This window comes from Canis lupus, chromosome 4 (assembly GCF_048164855.1).
Source record: "Canis lupus baileyi chromosome 4, mCanLup2.hap1, whole genome shotgun sequence".
Classification (NCBI taxonomy): Eukaryota; Metazoa; Chordata; class Mammalia; order Carnivora; family Canidae; genus Canis; species Canis lupus.
In genome coordinates, this window is record NC_132841.1 from 8,502,094 (window position 1) to 8,528,878 (window position 26,785).

At 40.3% G+C, this 26,785-nt stretch overlaps 1 protein-coding gene across 3 annotated transcripts in view; it reads right to left on the reverse strand.

Moving 5' to 3' along the window:
- The window catches only part of DISC1 (DISC1 scaffold protein), a 349,132-nt gene that overhangs the window by 24,303 nt on the left and 298,044 nt on the right, over positions 1-26,785 (reverse strand). Inside the window, exon 11 of one of the 3 annotated variants that reach the window (XM_072823068.1) lies at positions 3,802-4,075. The exons of 1 other annotated variant lie outside the window; for it this stretch is intronic. In XM_072823068.1, coding sequence (XP_072679169.1) covers positions 3,802-4,075 — 274 coding nt within the window. Of the gene's footprint in view, positions 1-3,801; positions 4,076-26,785 lie in introns of those variants that run through there. One more of the 3 variants, XR_012029321.1, reaches the window with a different exon arrangement.

A 26,785-nucleotide genomic window follows, 5' to 3' on the forward strand; every position in this document is an offset into this window, starting at 1 on the left:
GACAGGCTGCAGACAGGAAAGAGGGAATTACGCAGGTATTACGGCCAGGACGGCGAGTACAAAAGAGCGACTTCACAGCGGAGGAAGCCGGCTCACCGATTTCCCCAGCTCCTGTCTGGCCCCCGTGCAATTTCTGCACCGTCTGTAAACCCGGGCCAACAGCAGCTGATTGTTTCCAGAGTCCGCGGAAAGGCTTGCGGGCGAGCAGCTAGCAGCCGGGAAACACAACAGGAGGAGCGATCTTGCAAATCTGAGGACGTGCAAGCTACACCTGGCCCTGAGCCCTGCTGCCCACTTCCTCCGCCGCAGCACAGCCCCAAGCACGGGACTGTGCCTCGGGGGCCCAGCTGCAAAATGGGCAGCTCGGGAGGGGGGCCGTCGGCTCCGCTCGGCTCGGCTCGGCTCGGGGAGAGCTTTAATGAGCCACAGCACGCTCCTAGCAGGGGCGCACCTCGCGAAGGCCGCTTACGCACACAGCCGAGGCTCCGAGAATCCGGCTCCCTGTGGACCTCCGTAAGAAGTCAGCAATTTTTCATGGAGGATTTGGGTTATAAAGAAACTGCCTGCCTTCGGGCCGTCATGCTTCAATAGAGAAACCAGGGTGGGGATGGCCAGACCCAGCAGACAGTTCCAAAGTAAAACCAACTCCCAGCTGCAAAACAAATAGACACTTTAGCCACGGGATAAACACGCAAGTACCCAGACTTCAAGGACTCCCTGGAGGGGGGAAGTCGGGAAAACTTAAAACACCTTTCTAAAAGAGATCCTTGATTATCGTTTCTCTGAGCCTTTGGTTGTCGAAAATACTCCATCTAAATACAAACGAGATTCTTCCTTTATTAAATCTTTCTTGTCTGGGATTATCTCCCACTCATTCATTGCTCTCTTCTGCTGCTTGATAAGAAAGTCAGGAATATATGTTTGGAAAGGTCTTAGAGATACCTGTGATTTGCCAAAAAGAGTGATAACAGACAGCCTCCTCAAAAAAAAAATTTTTTTTAAAGCTCTGCTATGTATTTTCTTAAGCCTCTATTGACTTTTAGATGCATTATTTTATTTAAATCCTTACAACCTCATGAAATAGTTTTTACTGTCATCATTTAGGGGCTGTGGGAAGGGGGCTGTTTAGCAGATGAGTAAATGCAGCCTGCAGATGGCCTAACTCGGGTCAGAGCAGAGCCTCTGAGCTTCAGGTTCCTTTGCCACACCATACATACTGTCTTCTGATAGCCCTGAGCCTAGTACCACTGATTCCAACATCGATACCCTCGCTCTTAAATAGGTGGATGTTATTTTTTTTTAAAACTGTAATCACCTTTGTGAAGTAATACACAATAAAATTTAAAAAATAAAATCTTTAAAAAAACAATAAAATTCACTCTGGTGTAAAGTTATAGATCTATGTACATAGTCATGTAACTACCACCTCAATCAAGACACGGAATGGTTTTATCACACACACACACACACACACACAAATTCCTTCATGTTGCTTTTCATGAACAATCTCTTCCCCTAAGCCCAATTCTTGGCAACAACTGATCTGTTTTTTGTTCCCATAATTTTTTCCCTTTCCCTTTCTATGTTAAGCCTGATATCTTAACATTTCTGCCACTGACAAAGGGCGTCTACCCTTCTTTGTGAATATAAACCCAGAAAAGAAATGCAGGAACAGTAAGTGGGCTGAGGCCTGGCACAGGACAGGAACACAGCAGTGAAAGCTAGCAAAATCTTTAAAATACCCTCTGTCTCCCCTATCCTGAAGAAAGCAGCAAAAAATTGTGGGAAATCCTCAGCATTTCAGTTGGTGGAGAGGAGGTGGGGGTTGGAAGCAGGGAGTGGGGGTTGGAGGTCCCAGAGCTCAGAGAAGCAGCCACTGTAGCTCTCCCGTTCTCTGGGTTACAATCTGGTCTTCCTCTTCACCAGAAACTTCAAGTATCATTCTGTGATAGGGTTCTACACTATTCATCCTTGACCCTACATTTCCTACTTTGTAGCTCTGTTTTCCTATAGTCAGATTGGCAGGTGCTTATAATCTTATGGAAGAATAATCATCCCCCAGAGAGCCTGGAGGGACGCAAGGACACAGCAAGGAAGGAAGGGAGGGACGAAGAGAGGGAAGGAAGGCGAGAAGCTCCTCCAACAGGTAGAATTTGCTGAATCAATCCTGACCTCCAGAGGGGTCCCATGCCCGAGCGGACCCCATCACACACCAGGCCTGGCTCCTGCCTGTCCTGATACTGAGCTCCAGGGAGCCTACTGTGGACAGCCAAGCCTTCCTTCAAAGCCTCTGACCCAGGGCCCACAGTATCTTCAGCCCAGGGCTGTGACCCCCCTTGCTTGGGTGGCACTTCCCTCCACATTAGAATCTTCTTTCCCATGGGCCAACTGTAACAGGTGGCGAATTTTCAATTACTCCACCAACAGAGCTGGTGGCCACCTGCAGTGTCTTGGCTAACAAAGAAGTTGAGATCATCTATAGCTCGATTTAGAGCCTAATTTATGAGGCCAGCAGGATTTCAGAGAGTGACAACAGCCTTTTTTCTCATAAGGTTATTCAATTCAAATATAGGATCAAGTATCAATTCTCCAAGCAGTCCAGAAGGCAGTGACTATAGCCCACGTTGTCAGTGAGTGTCTGCTCTGTGAAGACCGTGGTCCTACAGACACAACAGGCAGGCTTGCTTGGGTGGGCGACTTTCTGGCAAAGGCCTAGGGAGGGGACAGATCTTTTTTTTTTTTTTTTTAAGATTTTATTTATTTATTCACGAGAGAGAGGCAGAGACACAGGCAGAGGGAGAAACAGGCTCCATGCAGGGAGCCTGATGCAGAACTCGATCTCGGGACTCCGGGATCACGCCCTGGGCTGTAGGCAGGCGCTAAACTGCTGAGCCACCCAGGAATCGGGAGGGGCACATCTAATATCAAATGTAAGCCATGAACATGAAGTAACATGTTTCACCAGGCTTTTATTTCCTTTTAATTCAGAACACCTGAGTACCTGGCCAGAAAAAGAGCTCCAAAGCCTCCTGATGTGGTACTAAAATTGGAAAAAAAAAAAAAGTTGCTTAGAGAACTTTCATTGAAAGGTGTCTTGTTAGGGTTGGAAGGGAAAGTGAGTGAAAGAGAAGGGGAGGTGGGGAGGGGAGTAAAGGGTGGGTGGGGGGAGTGGAGTTCTTCTCTGTTAACCTAGGTGTCAGCCTTGAAGTAAAATGTTAAATAAATCCACATTTTCATTATATATGTGATATATATATATATATATATGACATGATATATATATCATAAGTCAAGTACCAGGTTTTTCTTAAAAAATGAAAATAGCATATTACAAATATCCATTATGACCTTGTCTAGGCTAAAACACACACACACATATTTGAATGTTTGATTCTAATAAATAATATATAGATAGATATTCTAATAAATAATGATATATAGATTCAAATACATAATTAAATATCACGTCATATATAATAGTATATAAATGATGATATATGGCATATATGGTATATGTGATATATATATTAATTATATACCAGATTTATATTCTAACTCTATCCATTAAATTACAACACAGAACTAAATATGTCAAAAGTGATTCTTTTTGCTCTTCTATATTTTAAACTTTCACAAAAATTCTACATTATTTTGTGTTCATATTCCAGGGTTATTAACACTGTTAAAAGTTTGTATGGTTCAGTGAATCGCCCTCCCAGTATTTACTGTTTCCATTTGGAGTGTGGCCTCAAAGTACCCCTCTGAGTAAGGCCCCTGCTGAGGCTACACAGATGGACAGACCTCTTTCTGTTCGCTGCCAGCAAAGTACAGAGCTGGGCTCAGCTGAACCTTCCAATCTTCAAAGGCTTGCAAAGGGGTCTTCTTCTCAACTTCAGAGTGGAGCCTGGGGGAGATGGCAGGAGTGGATGTACAGGCAGCTCCCCCTAAGTCATCTGTCTGCCTCTCATCTTCTGCAGATAGTATGCCCCTGGCCTGAAGCTGTAGGCCCTGGATAAGCAACTGACAAGCTTCCAAGTCAGCTTCCCACACTTTTCCAAGCAGTGGACACTTGCAGCTAAAACAGAGGGGAAACAAAGGCATGAAGATTTATTCAGTGATGTATCATCCTACCAAGTCAATAGCTTAATCTGGCTAGAAGTTAGCTAGTCATCTTACAATTAACAATTTAATTTCATATAGTGGTGAATTGTTTCAACTAGAAGGTATAGAGGGGCCAAATCTGGATATCATCAAGTTAACAGTGAAATAACTATTGGTCCTTCTTAGCTACTTGATCTGCAAAGACATCCAAGATCTGGTGTGTTTTTCCAGACTCAGTGTTCCAATATAATACAGCCACTTCTCATATCTGTGCTCCAGCCCTGCTGGCTTCCTTTGAGTCTTCAGACTTGTCCAGCTCTCCCAGCTAAATACTTTTTCATGTGCTATTTCATATGCCTAGACTGTCCCTCCCCCGCCATATTCACCTACCAATACCAATTCACCCAAGTAATGTAAATGAGTGAAGCAGTGCATGGGTAATACAAACCATAGCAACAGATATGCAGTTTCAGTGGCAGAAAGCAAGAGAGCAGAATAGACTCTGGCTAGTAGGAAGAACATATCCATCTACAGGGAGCCCTTCATCAGCTCAGGTCAACTAAAGGAGTATAGACTCAATGTTCAAAAATTTTTGATTTTTTTATGAAAAGGCAAAAATGTGGAATTTTATAGGAAAATATACATTTTTTTTTACCCATACATTCAGCTTCAGGTTGGATATTTTCTAGACATCTATCTTCCTTTTAATAACCCTTCCTTCTACTATGTCTAATCTACCATTGAACTTATCTATTGTGTTCTCAATTTTAGTTACTTTACTTTTCATATTCAATTTTCAGTTCAATAATTTACTATTCAGTTCAATAATTTTTATTTAATTTTCTTTTCAGTTCAATAATTTTTATTTAATTTTCTTTTCTACATTTCAGTTCACTGCTGAAATTATCTTCATGCTCTCTAGCTACTTAAAAATATTGTCATTACTTTAAAGCTATGTTTATAAATGATGAATTCAGAAGAAAAGAGATGGAGACAGAAACAACATTATTGAGATATTAGCTAAGGACATTAAAATCTTGACAAGGGACATCAAACTACACATTCAGAAAACATTACAATCTTAAAACAGGAAGAATCTAAGAAAAAGAAGAAATACACCTGGGCTTATCATAGTGAAACTGCTGAACACCAAAGATGAAACAAAATTCGTTAAAGCAGCCAGATTTAAAAAAAAAGCATTAACTTCAAAGGAACAATAATATGAGTGACAGAAATGGTACAAGCCAAGAGATAATAAAACAACATCTTTAAAATGATGTAAGAAAATAAGTGTCAATCTATAAATTACACAATCATTTTCAATTTCCTTCAAAAGTAAAAAAAGATATTTTCAGAGAAATAAGAACTGAAAGAATTCCTTGGCAACACATTCAGAAAAAGGAAAATTATCCCAGCTGAAAGCAAGGACATCCATAAAGAAATGAAAAACAATGAGCATAAACATGTGATTAAATCTAAGTACATTTGGATGTAAAAAACAGCAATAATTTCTTTTGTAGTCTAAAATATATGTCAAATTAAAATACATGACAACCAGTGCAAAAAGAAGGAGGGTCCTTGTGTTGTCCAGAAAGCAAAAGAGTGCTCATTTATATCAGACTTTAAAAAGTCGAAGATTTATATGCAATCTTCTATAGTAATTGTAAAATAGGTTAAAAGAATGTATAACTGACAAGCTCATACTATAGAGCATTTTAAAAATTAAATATACTTAATTGTTTAAGTATTGATTTAATAAAAGCAATAAAAGACAGGAATGAACATGATACAGATGGGGACAATGGTTAAAGTAGAAACACTTATATGCAAATATATCAAGATTTACATTAAATATAAATAGATAAATATATTTAAAAGGCAAAGATTTTAGACTAGAATAAAAAATCAAAATCTAATTATATGTTGCTTACAAAAGGCATATATTAAATATAAGGATACAAACAGATCACAAGTAAAAGGGTAAGAATGATACATTATCATGAAAGACATCATTAAATACAGTGATTGTCCTTCGTGGGAAAAGGACAGTCTTTTCAACATACTGTACTTATTTCAACTGAATATCACTATAGGAAAAAAAATCAAATCATGATTACTGGCTCACATTATACAAACATCAATTTCAGGCAGGCTGAAGATCAAAATGTGAAAGTTTATAACACTAAAACTTCTAGAAAATAATGTAGGGTAATATCTTTATGACTTCATAGTAAACAAAGGTCTTTGAAATATGAAAAGGACAAGCTGTAAAGAAAAACAAATGGTAAGTTTGACTTCAGTTATATCATGACATATATTCACCAAAAAAACACCATTGAGAGAATGAAATTATAAGCCACAGAGTGGGAGAAATTATTTGTAATGTGCATAACCAACAAAGGAATGATTTGAAAATATATGATGACTCCTACAAGTCAAAAAGAAAGAGATGGACAATGCACTTTTTAAAAAGGGCAAAGATCTGAACAGGCACTTCACAAAAGAGGGCATCTAACTGGCCAATAAGTAACTTATGAAAAGGATGCTCAACACCATTAATCATCAGGAAAATGCATATTAAACCACAATGCAATGTACTACACATCAACAAGATGGCTAAAATTTGAAAGTCTGACAATAACAAGTGTCAGAAAAGATACAGAGCTATTAGTATTCTCATACACTGATGGCGAGTCTAAACATGAATACAATGTCTTTGAAATCTCTTTGATGGATGTACTAATACCCAGCACATGTCAATCATTAAGACCTACCAATGCGACTCCTAGGTATACACTCAAGGAAATGCATTCACTGTCAATTCTCATATTCATAGTAGCTATATTCTATAAAGTCACCATGAGCACCAAACTAGCCAATACTGAACGGTGCTCCCCAGGGAAACCTAGGGTTAAGTTCCTTCCAGCCTCTGACCACAACGGTTTCATCAACCAATCAATGTATAACTTTGTTATGTATGTCTCTGTTTGAAGACACCTTATTTAGAGTATATTGTTGATTCACTAATGCTGAACTCATGTCCAACTGCACTATAACACCTGCCTGAACATACATTATTTTCTCCACACAGCACATCACAGTCTTCTTACCGGTAGGAGAACTAGACAGCTCCTCCTCGCTAAGCTTCAGCCTCATTTTAAATAGTGAAATCACTAAAAAAAGTACAAAAATTTTAAAAACATGACACTAAGTAGACCATGAAAATGACACTTGTTTGTAATATGAGAACTGGAACAAGGCAGAGCATTGCCTTGTTTGACCTCAGCTGAGAACACGTACATCAGATGACTCAAATTTTTCACTACTCTGCATGTGTATGAATGACAGTGAAAGCTCTGTAGGTATTGATTTCAAGGTTACAAATAAACTTACTAAGTAGGCAAATTCACAGAATCCCTGAATAATGGAGATCAATTGTATAATATAATATTATTTGTAACAGCCAAAACCGGGGAGGGAAAACAAACATCTGTGGATAATTGTGTATATTCATTTTTTGGAATATCATACTGCAAAGACGAAGGTGAATAAATTAGTACTATCTGCAACAGTATGGTAATCTCATAAACATAAGGCTAGGCAAAACCAAAAGATAAAGAGGAGGCACTATGGTTCCATTTATTTTGTATTTGAAAATATGCAAAACTAATCCATGGTCTTAGAAATCAGGACAATGGCTACTTTGGGGAGAAAGGGGATGATGACAGGAAGAGGTACAAAGAGGGCTGCTAGCATACTGGAAGTGGTTTATTTCTCAATGGGATGGTGATTTATATGAGAGTGTTTATTTTATGAAAATTCATCAGGCATACATTCATGAGGTGTGTGCTTCCTGGTTGGTGTTATGTGTCAATCTAATATAATAAAAAGAGAGAAAGGGATCCCTGGGTGGTTCAGCAGTTAAGCGTCTGCCTTCTGCCCAGGGCATGATTCTGGAATCCAGGGATGGAGTCCCACATCGAGCTCCCTGCATGGAGCCTGCTTCTCCCTCTGCCTGTGTCTCTGCCTCTCTCTCTCTCTCTCTCTCTCTCTCTTTCTCTGTCTCTCATGAATAAATAAATAAAATCTTTAAAAAAATAAAAAATAAAAAGAGAGAAAGAGAGAAGAAACATTTTCTGAGCCATATCCTGTAACAAGAGAGCTGGAGTGGAATCTCATACACACCAGTAGTGATTGTCCTGCTAGACTCATTTTCCAGTTTCCTGTTTGTAACCCATCAGACAGGCATAAAGTGGCATTTTGTTCAAGGTTGCATCTCTCCACTAGGATCGGTTCATAGCCACTCAGGTTTTCTCCTGTGAATTGTCCTTTCATATCCCTTTGTCTGTTTATTCCTTTCTTAAGTTCCACTTGCTTTTTCTAAGGCTTTTATTGAAGGAGATATTTTACTACCACTTCAATATCTTTATTTTTCTATTCTACTTAAAAATTTTATTACTTCTTGGGTCCAATTTAACCCATTATCTCCTTTATAGAAATCAACTCATTTTCTAATGGATTTTGTATTATAACGTGTGTTCATAATTATAAAAATTATCTTTTTAGGCAACTTGTGTTTGTGTGTAAAGACAATGCTCCTTTTCATTGTATTTTGTGTAGTTACTTTTCTGATTTATCTTGTTCAGTCTTATCAGAGGTTTGCTATCTTCTTAATCTTTTCTAAAAAAAAAACTACCTTTTGCTTTGTTAATCTTCAATATTGATTTTTGTTCTCTATTTCCTTGAATTCTGATCTTATCTTTCTATTTCCTTTTTCTCATTTCTTTGGATCTATTATCTTTTTATTAGCTTCCTTTTTCAAGCTTAAATTGTTTGTTTCCTTTTATTTTTTATTTTCCTCTCTTGCCATTTCAATTTTCTAATAAATGAAAGCTCTAAATTTTTGTCCAAGTCAGACTTTAACCATGTTTAAGTTTTAAAGTCATTAAATATTTTAAATATGCAGAGAAATACAGGAAATAATTTAACAAACATTTCTATACCTACTGTCAAACTTATTGATTTTTAACATTTCCTGTGATTGCACAAGATTTAATTCCAGAATTTATAACATCATTGTCCCACAAATTTTACATTTAGTGCTTTCATTGTCTTTCCTCATTTTAAATTCATTTAAATCTCCAGCTTCCTTTCTGTTAGGTTGCTATCTAATTGTATTGCATAATGATCAAGAATACACTTTATTTTTTTTTTTTAAGAATAAACTGTAAAATTAGTTAAGGTTCCTACTATTATCATCTACTACTTGATGGTTCTTTGTAATTGTCCCACATGCATCCAAAAGAAATGAATGTTCTACTCACTGTATCTACAGTTAAGGCATATTATATTATTAAAGATTTTTATACATTTGCTTTTTTTTTTTTTTTTGCCTGTTTCATCTATCAGTTTCTGAGAGGAGTGTTTTAAATTTCCAACTATAATTTTTGATTCATTTATTTCTTCCCACAGTTCTACTGATTGGTTTATGCATTTTGGATTATGGTATTGGATATCTATGGTATTGGATATATATGCATTTGGAGATATATATATATATATATATATATATATATATATATATATTTCAATCATTAAAGTTTCTACTGCTTCTTTTCGGTTTATGATGACCTTCTATGTTAGTATAATATTTTAGCCCAAGAATCTATTTTGTGTGATATTATAACTGTGACTTTTAGTTCAACTTTTCCAGGCTTATTTACCATCCTTTATTATATATATTTCGCCCCAAAAAATGAATCCATGGATAGATCCATTCTAAGTTAATTTTTAAATAGTGTGAGATTTAGGTTGAAGTTCCTTTTTTGCTCTGTGGATATGGAATTTGGGGTTGATTGTTTTCTTTCATCATTTGAAAAATGTACCATTTCTTTTGGGCTCTCATGGTTTCAGGTGAAAAATCCACCATTATTCAAATTAATGTGCCCCTATAGATAATATATCATTTCTGTCTGGCTACTTCAAGGTTATTTCTTGGTCTTCTAAGTTTTCAGAAATTTAATTCTGATGTGTTTTGGTATGGATTTTTTTGGATTTATTTTAGGGGGGGGAAGCATTCTTAGCTCTTGAATCTGTAGGTTTGTGTCTTAATTTTGGAAGTATTTAGTCCTTATTTCTTCAAATAATGAATCATTTCTCCCCTTTTCTCCTTCTTGGATCCCATGATATGTATCAGATTTTTTGTTATTGAGCCTCAGGTCTCTTAGGCTCTGTTAACTTTTTCTCAGTCCATTTTCTTTTGTTCAAATTGGGTTAATTCAGTTTTTCTCTTCTCAAGTTCATTGATTCTAACCTCTGTCATCTTCACTGTATTATTAAGTTTTTCCACTGAAGTGTTTGTTTCTGTTTTTGTATTTCCAGTTCTATAATTTCCACTTGATTCTTTTTTTTATAACTTTTCTATCTTTGCTGACATTTTCTCTTTTTTTGCCTTTATTTCAAGAGAATTTGTAATTGCTTATGGAAACACTTTTAAAATTTATATACTTATTTAAGAAAAAGAGAGCACATGTATGTGAGCAGTGGGGAGTGGGGGGATGGCTGGCCACAGGGAGAGGGAGAGAGAAAATCCTCAAGCAGACTCCCTACTGAGCACAGAGCCCCAACATGGGGCTCAATCTCTGAGATCATGACCTGAGCTGAAATCAAGAGTCAGATGTTCAACTGAATGAGTCCCCCAGGTGCCTCATCTATGGAAACATTTTTTTATGATGGCTGCTTTAAAATCCTCAGCATGTGATTCTAACATCTAATTCATCTCCATGTTCAGGTCAGTTATTGTTTATTCTCATTCAAGCTGTGATTTCCTTTGTTTTTATATTATGAGGGATTGTCAATTGTATTCTGAAAATTCTGGCCATTATGTTAGGAGATTCTGAGTCCTGTTTAAATGCCTTCTAAAATAAGTGCCTTCTAAAATAAATTAAAATTTATTTTAGAAGGCAATAATCCAGTTAGGTTTATCACACAGTCCTATTCTCCTTTTAAGGGCTATGGTTAGAATTACATTTTTTTTTTTTTTATGTAGGCTCCACACCCAGGGTAGAGCCCAATACAGGGCTCAAACCCATGACCCTGAGATCAAGACCTGAGCTGAGATTAAGAGTCAGATGTTTAGCCAACTGAGTCACCCAGGTACCCCTCCAATTACATTTTAATTTTAAGATCCTTTGCAGCAAATGTATGGTTTTCTTGGGAGAGGGGTGTTTGGTTTGGTTTGGTTTGGTTTGTCTGCTTGAGATATCTGTTCCAAGAAGAGCTTTCACTGGTCCCAGCTGAACTGCACAAGGAGCAAAGGAGCTTCCCCAGGCCAGGCCACTGAGTGTCTCTGAGAGGAAAAGGGAGGGAATCTTGGGCCAGCAGAAAGGGAGAACACTCCTCTGGGTGCTTATTGTTAGCAGGTTATGCTGTGTTGTTGATGCATTCTCACCTGTATTGTCTGAGGGACTCCCATTAGATCCAGGGGCAGAATGAGCGTACCTAGCCTACACCTTAGCCTACTTTCATCTTCCTCTCATTCTGCCACCATCCTACTCCACAGTGATATATTTGTATATATTTTGAGGCCATATTTTAGTTCTAGGTTTTTACTAAAGCATGGTTTTTTTCATAAGTTTTTTTATTTCATCAACAATAAAATTACTAAGGTTTTTTAATGCCTTCTTTCACATATCTCATACTGCCCTCCTGGACTTATTTTTCATCTTGTTAAAACACTTCATCTAAGAATGTTTCAAATAATATCAGGCATGGCAAACCTTTTAAAGACTCCTAGATCTGAGAACATCTTTATTTCACACTTAAACACTAAGTAAAATATAGCTTAATATTCTGGATTCAACACTCTGAAAATATTACTCCATAGCATTTTTGCAGATTATGTTGCTCTTGAAAAGTGTGATATCAGTCTAATTCTTATTTCAAAAAGATTTTATTTATTCATTTGAGAGGCGGGTAGAGAGCACAAATGGGGGAGGGGCAGAGGGCGAGGGAGAAGTAGACTCCCTGCTGAGCAGGGAGCCCCAATGTGGTGATCCAACCCAGGACCCTGAGATCATGACCTGAGCTGAAAGCAGATGTTCAACCAATTGAGCCACTCAGGAGCCCCACAATTTCTCCTTGTCTTTGTTACATATAAATTTTAACTGCAACCTATCCATGTTCCACTTCTCACCCTTTTCCATCCTATCTGTCTGTTTTGTACTGTAAAGCCCATCTGCCTAAAGCCTCATGTCTTTTTCTTCTCTGGCTTTCAGTCATTGGTCTCTCAAATATTTCTTCCTTCTCCTCTACTGTTTTCTTTCTTTCTAGGATTCTTTTCACATAAATGTTGATCAAATACCTCTATTCTGTATATTGCTTAATTTATATTTTATATTTTCCTTCTCTCTATTCCTGATACCCTCCAAATACCTTCCAATAGCTGCTGGCTCACTAATTGGTTCTTCAGCTGAATTCGTTAGGCTGCTCAACCCATTTGCTGAGACTTTTTAAGTTTTTATATTTTGCTTTGTCTGAGTTGTCATTTGGATTTCTTTGTGACTTCTTGTTTTACCTCCTGTCTCCAATATCCTTCCTTATCTTTGGGAAAATACTTAATATGTTTATTGAATGTTGTAGTGTCCAATTATGCTTCATCAGGTACAAGTCCTTCTGTTGTTCTTTTTTTAAGATTTTATTTATTTATTCATGAGAGAGAGAGGCAGAGACACAGGCAGAGGGAGAAGCAGGCTCCATGCAGGGAGCCTGACATGGGACTTGATCCTGGGTCTCCAGGATCACACCCCTGGCTGAAGTTGGCGCTAAACTGCTAAGCCACCAGGGCTGCCCGTTTCTGTTGTTCTTTTAGAGCAGTTACACCCTTAAGAAGTATTATTTATTTCATTAGGCATATTAACTACATTGGTTGGTGATAAGTCTTTGGGAAAGCCCTGATTTGTGCCCATCCTAATAGGGTAGGTGGTGGGTGAATGGGATATCATCTCAGGGGAAAGGGCCTCTGGTGAAACAATCTGTACTTGCAGAAATAGATAGACTCTCTCAATTATAATTATCCACCCCTTAGGGAACAGGGAGGACCAGGGGAGTGTTCAAAATCCAAGCTATTTTTTGATGCCCTTCCATGGTAGTGCTTCTCTGATGCTGGTGTTCTTGTTCTTTCTCCCTGCCTCAGCAGTTGACAGGTGCTTGTCTGTTTCCAGAAGCGATGGGGGTAGGCACTGGCCTTCCCAGGCAATGTGTTTAGAAGAAAAGGGCATACCTAAAAACCTCTCCTCCACTTTATCATCTGTTTCTTCCCCACATGGGGACCAAATCACCTTCAGCTGCCTGAAGTGTTCTCAGTAATTTCTTATTGTTATCTTGACAGATCCATCAGCATCTTTCTGGCTTCCAGTGGTGAGGCCAGGCTGGATTCAATGAAAAGATCCAGTAGGCCAGCTCCCATAACTAAGGAAAAAAGTTGGCTGCTTCCATCAACAATTTTCTACATTATAGCAATTTGCATAGTGTTAGTTCGTGTCCATTTGCTATTTGAAAAAGTATATTTTGTGTAGCTTTTGAGTGAAAGTGGGCTGTCCTGAAATGTCTCCTAGAATGCACACATCAAAGTCTCAAAATCTACAAGCCAATTTTAGAGAATGCTGAATGGTAAGTAAATCATGTAGATGTAAAATTGTCGTGCTTTATTATGGCTCATGTAATAATTTCATCAAGCTTTAGATTTTCAAAATATCTTTTCTATTGAATTCATTTGTGCTAAAGAGAGTAATGGTTGATTTCAAAGTCTTGAGATGCTTTGCTATTCCTGCTCAGGAGAGTAATTAGGTCATTAATAATAATCCTTTAAATGAATGAGTCACAGCTACTTGAGCTATGTGAGATCTTTGGTGAGGTTTTACAACCAGTAATGAGACAATTTAAAGATACAATTTCAGTGTTTGGGGGAAATTTCTTGAATAGAGAATTGAGATTCATCATTTCTGTTGCTCCTGCCGGTTAGAAGTCAAATGAGGTCTAAAAGATCATCTGAGTGTGGCTTGAATCCTTACGGAACTAAGGCACGTGTATATAATTTATGGAGAAAGATGGTAAGAGGGCAGACAGGAAGTTTGTAGGGAAAAGTTTCTACCCATTTTTAGAATGGAAATACTGAATCTAACATAGACACCAATAGTTTCAGCTCTTGGCACCAAACTTTCTTTCTTGACTTATGAATATTTTCACTTAAGGAGTATTAGCATTTTACCTAATTCTTTGGAAACTTTAAAGATAACCAGGTCTTTTTTATACAACTACAATGGAATAAAATAGCAAACAAATATGTGAATGCCTAATTGTTTAAGTACTAATAGTCCTCACGCTTCTGAAATCTTTTCATTTCCTGGGCAACAATGACTTAATTCTAATCTTTAAAAATTGTTGTTATTAGAAATATGTAAATTTTATTCCTATGTCTTCTATTTTCCAAAAAAAGAAAAATTAACATAATTCTTCACCAAACAAAGACTTTTGGACAGCTTAGTCTCCTTTCCAAAATGCCATCTGATAATATGAAAAAAAGGAAATGTAGCATAGGAAAGAGTGTTTAGGAAACTGTAGTAGACAGTGCTGTTTGTTAAGCCAACACTCCTTCCTCTTTTCATCCTTCCTAACAGAACTCAGGTAGTATTCAGGTAACCAACCCTCCCCCCTTAGGACATGTTGGATGGTGGCCCCTCCCTAGCTTTTCAGGTAGAGTGTGATAAGATGAAAGCAATCAACCTATGACATTCTACCAGACAAGCATTTATAGTCCAGACGTTGGCAACACAGATAGCTGAGCTAAATTCAATCTGACCATGTCTTGTGGTCCATGCTGGGATGTTGGCAGGTGAGGTGTTGTATTCCCTCTCCCAATAACAATGAACAAAGAAACTACTGCAACTATCTTGTGACTCTATTGTAGTGCATTGCAAAGCTAATGCACTATGAATGGAAATGGCTAAAAAGAGGTATGGAAAATATATTAACTTGATGACAAGTCTGAACTGCTGAATCAGCCAACCCAGGTGCCCATCTTTCTCTTATTTAAGTCAATTAGAGCTGTTGTTCCTATCAATTGTAACCAAACACATAGCTGATTCAACCAAAGTCAAATGACTCTGTTTGCAGTTTAGCCTCCTCTACAAAGTTTGGTGACCTTTGGAAAATACTTTATCTCAATTTGAACTTCTACATTTGTAATATAACATCTCCTATGTCTATCTTAGAGGATGGATTATAAAAATGAAGCTACAAATGAGTACATAACTCATTTGTAAAAATGAGTAAAAAGTACATACTTCTCAAATCTTGAATAGTAGGAAGCACTAATAAAATGAAAATCGCTTTTAAATGTGCATGGTAATATGCTGGCCAAGATGTGACCATTGTTGTCCCTATTAGTTTATGATTCTTTTATTACTATGTTAAAAATAAAGGCCAGGTGAGACCAATGATTAATTCCCCACTATTCAACCTGCCAGCAATAATAAAAGATATTTTGCAGAAGGGCAATGCAGTTACTCACCACCATCAACATTATCCTTGTCACCACCACTACTACCATCATCACTGTCCTTAACAGTCATTGGTCAGGAGCTGTTCTAAGGATTGTTAATCCTCAAAACAACCTTATGAAGTAGATAACACTATTTCACTATATAAGTTCTAAGACATAATTCAAATTCTTTGCCATTCCTATAGTCAGGAGGTAGAGTCTATATCCTCTTCTTTTGAATCTGGTCTGGCCTTACTGACTTTCTTGTTATCAATGGATTGTAGAGGTTGTAATGCCACACAGCTTCCGAGGCTAGGCTAGAAAAGGCCATGCAGCCTTCACCTAGTGTTTTGGGACCCTGGCTCTGAGTAAAGCCAAATGCCATGCAAGAAGTCTACTCCCTCGTGAAATTGCAATGCTGGAGAAACTATACTCACTCACTTGGTCAATGGAATCAGGTACAATGTCAGCTGACACCCGCTATCAGCTACCAGCCATGTGAGTGAACCATCTTGCTTGTCCAGCCCTGCTGAGCTGATAAAACTGTAACCTCAACCTCATGTCACAACCCCAAATGAGAACTGCCTAGTCAAGTTCTACCCGAGTTATGACCCACAAAATGATGAACAACGTAAAAATGTGCTGGGACAGACCCCTGCTTTACCAGCTGAGAAAACTAAGGCGTCTTCAGAAATCAAAGAGATGTTCTGATCACCAGCCTGATCAGCTCCCTTTTCCTATTGTGGATGAGGCAGACAGCCACAGATTGCAGAGGCCCTTCCACCTTTGCAGCCTATTTAAAACTCTAAGTAACAAGTTACGTTTTTCCCCTGCATCACTCAGTCGTAAACACCAGATGAAGAAGGAAAGAGAGTACCACCCAGAAATAACTACATAATTATCGGAAACAACTACTGAACACTCAGTTTTAAGACTTAAAGTGAAAGTCATCAGGGATCCCCATCAAGCCGCTCCTGCTCTTAATTTCTCTACCTATATTCATGGTCTCTTCTCCTGCCTCATCCTGGCTTGTTCAGTGTTCCTGCATCCGTGGAGTTCCATCCTTTAAGAGTGGGAACCTTGTCTTCATGCCAACTGCTCTGCTCCCAGTGGCTCACAGAGTGTAACATACTGGGCACTTACGTATTAGAAGAGTGAATTGAATGAAGGCCAGAGATCATGGTCACTTTTAATGTTTCTTTCCTTTGACTCCCATATCCAAACACAGGCTATATGTTGAGAATATCATTTGGGTCTATTTTTTCCCTTTATGACTGCTACCCCAAATTAAGCATTTCATCTCTTCACCCCCAGGAAAGCTGCAATTAATGATGAGTTTTCTGCCTTCAAATATTTCATCCTTCTAATCTGTTCCTTCTACTACTGCTCCAAAAATGTTAGTGGCTCCCATTGCTTGCTAAATGGAAGGTAAAGTCCTTTGAGTTCTTTCCCAAGATGACCTCCAGCCTGCCCTGGGTTCCTTTCTCGTTGCTCTCCTATGTGCTCAATGTCAGCAAAGTGGGCCACTTGTTCCTCCCAGGACAAATGTACAAGTTTCAAATTACAGATGACTATTTTTTATGCCTTTCTTCAAAATCTTCACCCATTAAAAGCCCACCATTTCATCAAGGCCCATCTCAAATGTCACTTTAATAAAGAACTCTATGGGATGCCTGGAGTGGCTGAGCAGTTGCCTTTGGCTCAGATCATGATCCTGGGGTCCTGGGATCGAGTCCCACATCAGGTTCCCTGGAGGGCACCTTCTTCTCCCTCTTAAGACCATTATTAGCCTGTGCCTTGATGCCTGGGTTGTATGTACAGATACCTTCTTCTACTGTACACACTTAATGAGGTTTCAGAATATTTAGGACTCATTCTTTTAATCCTATGAAGCATATAGTCTATCAAGGTATTAACCACAACAGGAACTCAGTAAGTACTTAATTAACTAAATGAACTTTCAGGGAAGTTACATTTAAAGGACTCCTCCAATTTGAAGCAAAGAAAACAATTAAGTTTTTAAAAAAAAAATACATCCTAATAAAGGTTATAGAGGAAAAGCTTTCCTGATAAGTGATCCCACTGGACTGACTACATTAAAAATTAAAGTCTCAAGGTAGGTCTCAATATGCCACTCTACTTTGCCAGAGTGGTATTGGCTTCTAGGCTGTGCAATGCTGAATGGAAATTTTAGATTATTTGAGTATAATTTTGAAGTGGGGAAAAGATTTTCTAAGCAAGACAAACCTGGAAGTCAAGTAGGAGGGGAAAACAGTGATAAATCTGAAATCATATATATTTCAACTTCTACATGGCAACAATGCCATAAATGAAAGTCAAAATATAAAAGGCCTTTTAGGAACAAATATTTCTAACACATGTAGTATAGTCCCAGAGTCAAATTCTTTAACCTTCAAGAGTTTTGAAAAACAGCAAGAGAAAAAGCAAACATCCCAAGAGAAAACAGGAAGAATGGGCAGAAGAGAAACACAAACAACCAGTAAATACATGAAAAGATGATTGGCCACATTCATGGCAGAGATGTCCTGTCCTGGAAATGAAAGTATCCAAGTGGTACAATTTGTTCTTTTAGAAAAGAAAGACAAATCAGTACCCCTTTTTTAAGGAAAGTAATTTGGCAATATTTGTCAAAATTAAAACTGCACCTGGTCTTTGAGCTGCCTCTTCTACTTCTAAGCATTTACCTCACACATATATTCAGACAAAAGAGAGAACAGTAACTGCATTGAGAGAAATAACTGGAAACCAAATGGAGAAAATGGAAATTGGCCACATTTATTGTTACATCCCATGTAGCCACTTACAATAGAAGGCTAAGCTCTATTTCTCACAATGGAAATATTTCCAAGAAAAATTAAGTGAAAATAGGTAAAGCACAGAACAAATAGTATTCTGTTGTGATCTCATTTGAATTTTCTAAAAGTCACAAAAGGGCAGGCATATATATCCATATAGGCCTATGCACGAGTGAGATATTTCTGGAGGAATATACTTATTTTCTCATGATCAGGGTAGGGACAAGGGGTTTTTACTTTATATTTTACCCCTTTCTGTTGAATTTTTTTTTCCTTCAAAGAAACCACATGCATCCTTTACTTTTATAGCAAGAAATAAATTTTAAACTTTTAAAAAATTATTCACCTTTTGGGGTGTCTCGTGGGCTCAGTTGGTTAAGCAACTGACTCTTGCTTTCAGCTCAGGTCATGATCTCAGGGTCATGAGATTGAGCCCCCCATGGGACTTGGCTCTCTGTGAGAGGTCTCCTTGAGATTCTCTCTTCCTCTGTCCCTCTCCTTGCTCACACACTCTCTCTTTCTTTCTCTAAAATTAATAAATAAACCTTTTTAAAAAGAATTACCCACTTCTTTCCCTTCTGCCATTTCGCCAAACTTTGCTCTATCTTAACCTCGATGATAAACATCCCCCCTTTGCAAAATCCTTGTCATGGTTCTCAGGGCCTCATTTTGATCAGTGCAAGCTGGAAGTCAGGGAAGTGGCTTCCTAATCAGAGCCTCTCAGAAGTACAAGAGCTGCATTCAGGCCCAAGAGCTACAGGATAAATGGAAGCACATGCCCACACTGAGGGCAGCCAAGGAATTTTAAAGGGAAACAGAAGCAAGACAAGCAAGAGAGAGCATGCCTTGTAAATCACCTCGCAGCTTATCTCCTGGGTACCTTCCAGTAGCTCAACTCAGAATGAAAAGGGACTGGTCAGACCAGAACTGGCACTGTAGGTAAAATACATTATCCTTCCTACCTATCAGAAGACACCACTTTCCAAAGAGAGCTCAGTAACAAATGCCAGTAGAGAGGATAGAAGACGGACCCGCCAAAGAGCTTGCACCCCAAGTATTTTATCTGCGGCTGTGCAGGCCAAAGTTTTAAGGATGGGAGGATTCCATGCAGCTAAGCAGACATGTATATCTGGTTTTGGGGAAAAGAAAATACAGAAATGTCCCCAAACTATTTTGTGTTCTAAACAGAACAGTAAAAGCTATTTAGGAATGCACAATGATGCCACACGGCTGTGAAGCAGCCTGGTGAGGCTGACAGCATAGTGCAGAATGGCAAGGTCTGGAGCCAGGTGGAAGCTGCCGTGGAGTCCTGTTATTTGGAAGATCTTCGATATGCTTTCCCTCGTGCTTATCCGTGGATGGGAAGGTGGTAACATTCCCTCCAAATATATAATAATCATGGCCCAGGAGACAAGGAACAGCCCACCTGCAAGGGACAGAGCCTGGTTTCTGACTTTGAAAATGGATTCCAGTGAGTGATCTTCAACTTCCTTAGGGTGTGTCTGTAAGCTGAGCTTGCATCCCAAAACAAAGACAGGACCAACTTTACTTCTGGCTGAAGGAGCTCAAGTGCTGCTTCTGCAGGAGTGTTGGGTGGGCCACAGGTGTGAGAAGCAAAGGGCAGGAGGCAGAAACTAGAGCTCCAGCTGACAGCGCGTGCACACAGGTGGTAAGGCAGAGAGAGGAATGTGACATTATGGAGCAGTGTGCACCAACCACATCTGCCTTCCTTCCAGGCAGTCTTGCTGTGAATTCCCACCCCCCACGGACCCCAGGATTCCTGCAGTGCAAACACCATTCTGGGTTGGACCAGGCAGGGGGCATGGTGCACGGTAAGCCTTGGTGGGGAAGGAGATGCTGTCATTCAGGCTGTGCTGTGAATTTGCTCTCCATCTTCATCTGTCAAGGACCTCACTGTCATCAGTCAAGGGGGTCAGGGCTCTCTCCCCTTGTAAATCACCTCGCAGCTTATCTCCTGGGTACCTTCCAGTAGCTCAACTCAGAATGAAAAGGGACTAGTCAGACCAGAACTGGCACCAAGCAGCAGGCTCCTTGGAGACAGAAGGGGAATGCCTCCTGTGTGGTATGATCAGATTCCACACAACAGAACCACTAGACAACCCAGAAAAATGCCCATCTCTCTTTCCCTCACAGCCCATCAGTCCTACACACATGTGTGTTCATTCTACACAGACACATGGTGGTTAAGGATGGCTGTTTTTCACTGATGCCATGAGAAAAGTTGGAAAGACTGAGGTGCAGGGAGAGGCAAGGGAGCCAGCCTGTTTTGTCCCAGGCAGGGGTTCGCTACAGGCCTCTTGTCCAGATAAAAGTGGCTCTCTGCAAGGGAGACCAGTGCTGGGCCCCATAGGCAGGTGGGAAGTCCAGTTTTACCACATGCAGCTGTGCAACCTTAGGCAAGTTCCTTAACCTCGCTGTGCATGTCTCCTTATCCATCAGGGGAGGATTATTGGATGGAGAGGACAACAGCCCTGGGCCTGTTCCACAGCATACAGCAGCTATGTGTGAACTCCTCTAGCTACCTGCTTTCTCACTTCCCATCAAGTGACTTCCTCAACTTGATCTTCCCAACTCTGGTTTCCAACAGTGATCATGCCCACAGCCCCTGTCTCGGGCACTGTCCTCTTCATCCCACGGATCCCAGCTCATCTCCTTGAAGCTCTCCCTTACTCCTCTTGGACAAGCTAGCTACCTACCTCTCTCTTGGGATTAGCCATGGTGTTTTGTCCACACCTCTATTTTGACACATATCATATGCTGTAAACATCCACATACATTCACTCCCTCCCAAAACAAGGACGGTTCAAGGTCAGAGTGCATGGTTGACAAACAAGTCAGTGAGTGAACAGATTTTTCTCAAGGTTTTCTTGAGTCGGCCACCATCAGGGGTCAGAGGAAGTCAAAGCCCACAGCAGAACTGGAGATGAGCCTCCAGGACCTACAGGAGGAGTTCACAATCGGCAGGAAAAGCAGGAGAACCCTGTCCCTTCAGCAACTCTCCAGAGCCTGACATGAGTAGGGAAGAATCTTGATACTGATGCTATCCCACTAGCTGCTCTCAACATATGGTCAGCCTAGAACACTTGGTACCCATCCCTAATTGAGGTAGTGAAAGAGCCAAGCAAGAAGTATGATAGCAAGGCTGATAAATGAGGGCCACAGGGAAGACAGGGACTGGAGAAGGTGACAGTGATGCCCCAAAGCTGGTGCTCCTCAGATGTACAAGATCCAGGCAGCAAAGTGAAGGCTGCTTCCATGCGACAGCCAAGCAGCAACACAGGTCACCAAGGTGGGGGGCCATGGCATTTGGGATCTCCACCAGGCATGCCCTCAGATTCCCCTGAGTGAAGGATCCATGGAAGCTGAACTCTCTGAAATTAGATGCAAGATCTTGTATTTAGACGCACTTTTATAGGAATAGATTCTACAGATTTTGAGATTCTAAAAAAGCCTTGTAATTTCAAAAAAAAAGAAAAAAAGAGATAAACGTGCCTATGAGTTACTCAGGGATCTTGTTAAATCGCAGGTTCTGGTTCCTAAGTCAGGGCGGGGCATGGGGCTCTGTGCTGTAACCACGCCCAGGTGATGTCCCTGTCGCTGGTCAGCAGCCCACACCTGCAGTAGCCAGGGTGCTGCGAGGAGCCTTTCCCACCAAAACCTCTGCATTACCAAGCTGCATGCAACCACAGAATTCAGCGTGACACAAACTGATCTGAACTTTAGTACATGGGACAAGATACACAAGACGCAACATAAGCTCAGGCAGGTATTACTGACACTTTTTAAGATCCCTTTGGAATTTAGGACCAGCTCATTACAGTTTGGAAGAACTACGAAACTGTCTTCCATCCCCGCTGCAGGAAAAGATAACCTGGAGTCTGTGGCGTCTGAGCCTTTCTTGTTTGTTCAGAAGGAAATCCAGCAAAGAAACAGTTTTTCCTCATTCCGGGTTTCACCTACCACCTCTGGGAAAATGACTAGAAAAGCAACGATGGTCAGGTGGACTCACTGTGTTTATAGAGAATTTGCGTGGCACTGAATATTTATGCTTATGAAAGATCAGATTAAAGCTTCACAGGTAAATTGGAGACTCAGTGGCTGCTGGCAGCAGGTTCCACTGGCAAACACTGTGGATGCAGAGCACAAGTAGCTCTCTGGGTCTAGCCGGGCCCGCAGCCACCAACGGGGACAACGTGATTGCGTGGTGCTGAGGTCTGGATCCGAGAGAGGAAGCCTCCCAGGGGCGGTGGAGAGCGGGGTATCTCACAGCTGGATGGTGCATCAATAGCTCTATCCCCAGCACACAAAGTATTATAAAGGCTGAAGTCCAAATTGAAGTCTAAAAATAGCACAATAAAATTATTTCCTTCTTTCACTCCACCAGAGAGCAAACCGGCTGACATCAGTATCTGCGGGGCACAACGGACTTCTTAGCGCTTATGGGGAAGAAACGATTACACAACTGCCCTTTCTCACCAGCAGACCGACTGCCTCAGAAAATAAGGGAGGGAAAGCAATTATCCTGTTGCCGAAAACCAATAATGGGTATTTGATTATGATTATTAATGGGGAGAAAGGGAGACAGACCGCTGAGCAGAAACCAGGCACTAAGTGAATCTGCGTGAGATTCCAAGAGGGGGAATTAATTTTTTGTTTTCTTTTCACCTCTCATCCCGTCATTTGAATGTGACACCAAACTTTAAGCACGGCCTGTCACATCCTTATCCATATTCAACGCCACTGCACTATGGCCACATTATCTCCCCTGGATACCCGAGTGACAGGCTCCTTGCTGCGGGGCACTGTTTTCCCTTTGCCTCTAAATGCGGGGCGGATGGAGCAGGGAACTGACTTGTCAGATACAGGAAATTAACTAATTTTCAAGACACCAGAAAGACATTTTGTAGCAAATATTTACTTCTCTGTTTCTTTCCTACTGATACTGAACATATATTATCTAATCTGGAGGATGCCGGATTTACAATCTCTGTGAACAAAGGGATGTTCGGCTCGTTCCAAAGGAAACGATGCCATCAATTCCTTCAGCCCCTGTTGAAAGCGTGAAGTATATTTGTCATGAAAGAATAAAAGACACAAACGAACAAACAACAACAAGGGCGGAAACAGACTCCTAACTACAAAGAACAAACAGGTGGCTGCCAAAGAGGAGAGGGATGTGGGGAAGGATGAAATGGGTGAAGGGAACCGAGAGGCACAAACTTCCAGTTGTAAGTAAGTCGTGGGGATGAAAAGTGGCACAGGGAATACAGTCATGGGTACAGTAATACACTTACCGTGGTGAGCATTTTGTAATGTATATAATCGTTGAATCACTGTCTTGTACACCTGAAACTGAGTATTATATATCAACTACAAATAAAAATGACTTTTTTAAAGAACAAAAGGGACCTTGAGGGATATAGGTAGAGAGGGCATTGAGCCATTTCTCTGACTTTATATCACATTCTGAAAACCAGTTCCCTTATATTATCTTACCTATCCTTTGAATTTCCAATTACTGTCTGCCTCAAGGTCCACGTAAACACAACAGCTTCACACAAAGTTGGCCGCTGGCAACTCAAGAAGCCGAGAGGGGAAGGCTGGGAACAGGGAGGGCTGAATTAGAAGATGCTGGGTAAGGTAGGATGTGGATCACCCTCTCTGTGTCCGGCAGGGTTCTAGGCACTTTTCAGGCATTCTCTCTTTGTCCTGTACAATTTCACTTGAGGCGAGTATAATTATGATGATGATCTCAATTTTACAGATCAGGACAGAGGATCAGAAGATTCTGGTGTGTGCTCAGTTACCTAGCTAGCTAGTGGATGGAGCTCAGATTGAATTCCATCCTGATGACAAGATACTTAGGATCTGATGGCACCAGATTTTCACTCATAAGAAATAGTTAGTCTCTTTCTCCACCTGGAAACACAATTTCCTAACGTATACTGAAACCAAACATAACACTTAGGAGATTAGGTGACTAATAGCAAATGCACAGCCTGAGACCCACAAAGCCACCCTCACCTCATCATTGTTTTGTGGTAGATATCACTCATTTTTGTGCAAATATAGGAACATTTCTTTCATGATTGAGAAAACACCAGCAGTTGTAAACAGTAACAGACAAAATAGGCACTCATTATCACGTGCAAAATTGAACATTTCCCTATGCTGCCTGTTCCCAAAACAAAGGTTTCACCTGAAAACTATTTCAAAATTCTACATGCATGGGGCACCTGGGTGGCTCAGTGGTTGAGCACCTGCCTTTGGCTCAGGTCGTAGTCGTGGGATCGAGTCCCACATTGGACTCTCCGCAGGGAGCCTGCTTCTCCCTCTGCCTATATCTCTGCCACTCTATCTGTCTCTCATGAATAAATAAAATGTTTTTTAAAAAATTCCACATGCGTGCACACACACACACATGCATGCACATATATATCATAACACATTATATGTCTAATCCTTTTTATTCTTTCCAGGTCTCTAATCTTCAGCCTCTTCCAATAATATAGAAATAATAAATATTATTATTAATTACTATTATATATTACAGTATTACATTAATAAAATATTATTATAAGTAATACTAATGATGATGGCAGCAAACATTTACTGAGCCTATCCCTTTATTGGTGAGAATGGGTTTTCATATCTCATTTGATCTACAGAATAGCTCGGTAAGGAGGGTACTATTTTATTTCCTTTTATAGACAGGAAAGCTGAAACTTAGGTTAAATAATTTGCTCAAGGTCACAAAACTAGAAAGTAGAGAGGAGGCCACAGATTTGATAATCTGACCCCAGAGCCCATTCTTCTTGGTCTCACGTTATCCTCTTTCCCTGGCTTCCTATCAGCCTGAGTCCCTCCACTCACAGGCCCTTGCTTCTGCGGGCCCTGAACCTACAAGGTCCTCCTTTCTCCAGCCACATTGGCCAGCTCTTCATCTGACTCAAATGCTTCCCGTTCTTGACACTGTCCCTTGACCTCTTCTGTGAACAGAACTAGTTGCTTCTTATAAAGAAGCCATGGGTCAGCCATGAGGCAGCAAGCTTCTTGAAAGACCACCATGCTACCCGGCACACGGTCTGGTACACAGGAAAGGCTCCATATAGAATTGCCTACAAGTCCACCCACTGGGTGCATGTTTTTTGTTCCTCACCCATCAGCCATGAAGAACATTTAATCAAGACCTTCTGAATGTCATCTCTTCATACCCATAACAGTGAATTTTGAACTTGCCCTCCTCCATTTTTGTTAAGCTAAATTTAGGAGCAAAATCCATCGAACCATACTCAAAATTGTGGGACCCAGGAAATTGCACAAAATCCCCTACCCCTGGACAAGCAGAGCAGGACTGACTCTATTTTGGGCTGCACCCGCCTTGTGCTGACCTGCTTATTACTTAGGGCACTGCCCCACCCTAGTCAAAGACCAGGGCACACCCTAATCGGAAATCCGGCTCAGCGGACCAGCATGTCTGTGCAACTTTCTGCGTATCCCATGGGCCACTGGCCCCTATAAAGCTGCTACGCCTCTTAGTCTCTGGGTCCAAGTCCCTGCTCCGCTGTGTCGGGTGCACCTGGACCCAGGCTCGAGCTTGTAAATAAACCCTCGTGTGTTTGCTTCGGTGTCGGCTCCTTGGCGGTTTCTCCGATTCGCGATCTTGGGCACAACAAAAATAATATTTTCTAGTGTTCTCATCACATCAATTATCCAATTTTTCCACCTTTCCCTAGGCTAATTAATATTTCTTCATACATTTGTACCTTGTTTTAAGGGTAATTAAAATCTCTGAATTTATAGATATCGAAAATAGAGGAAGCTGGTCTAATCACAAGAGGGCTGACTACAAAGCCCTTTTAAGTATTTGTCTTTCCTGATATGCTTCTCTGTTCAAGGATCAGTAGTGACTTCATAGCCTGGCAGGCAGATCTGGAGTCAGACTGCTCATGTTTGAATCTACCCCTCACCAGCATGTGACTGTGGGCAAGTGACTTGGCCTGTGTCTCAGTTATGTCATCTATAAGTGGGGGTAATGACAGTATCTACCTCACTGGATTATGAATATAAAATGAATTAAAATACATAAAGTACCAAGAACAGTACCTGTACACCTCAGATACCACCACCAATACTCCTGCCATTACCATCATCACCACCACAAGCAGGACTCTGATTACCTAGGCAGGTCAGTTATGAGGTCATTGCCTCTCAGCTCCAAATTTATCCCTCATTGCCTGCTCTGCAAAAATTTAGCTGGACCCCTTAAAAAGTCTTCTTTTGTCAGCTGGCCCAATAGTAAGTTTCA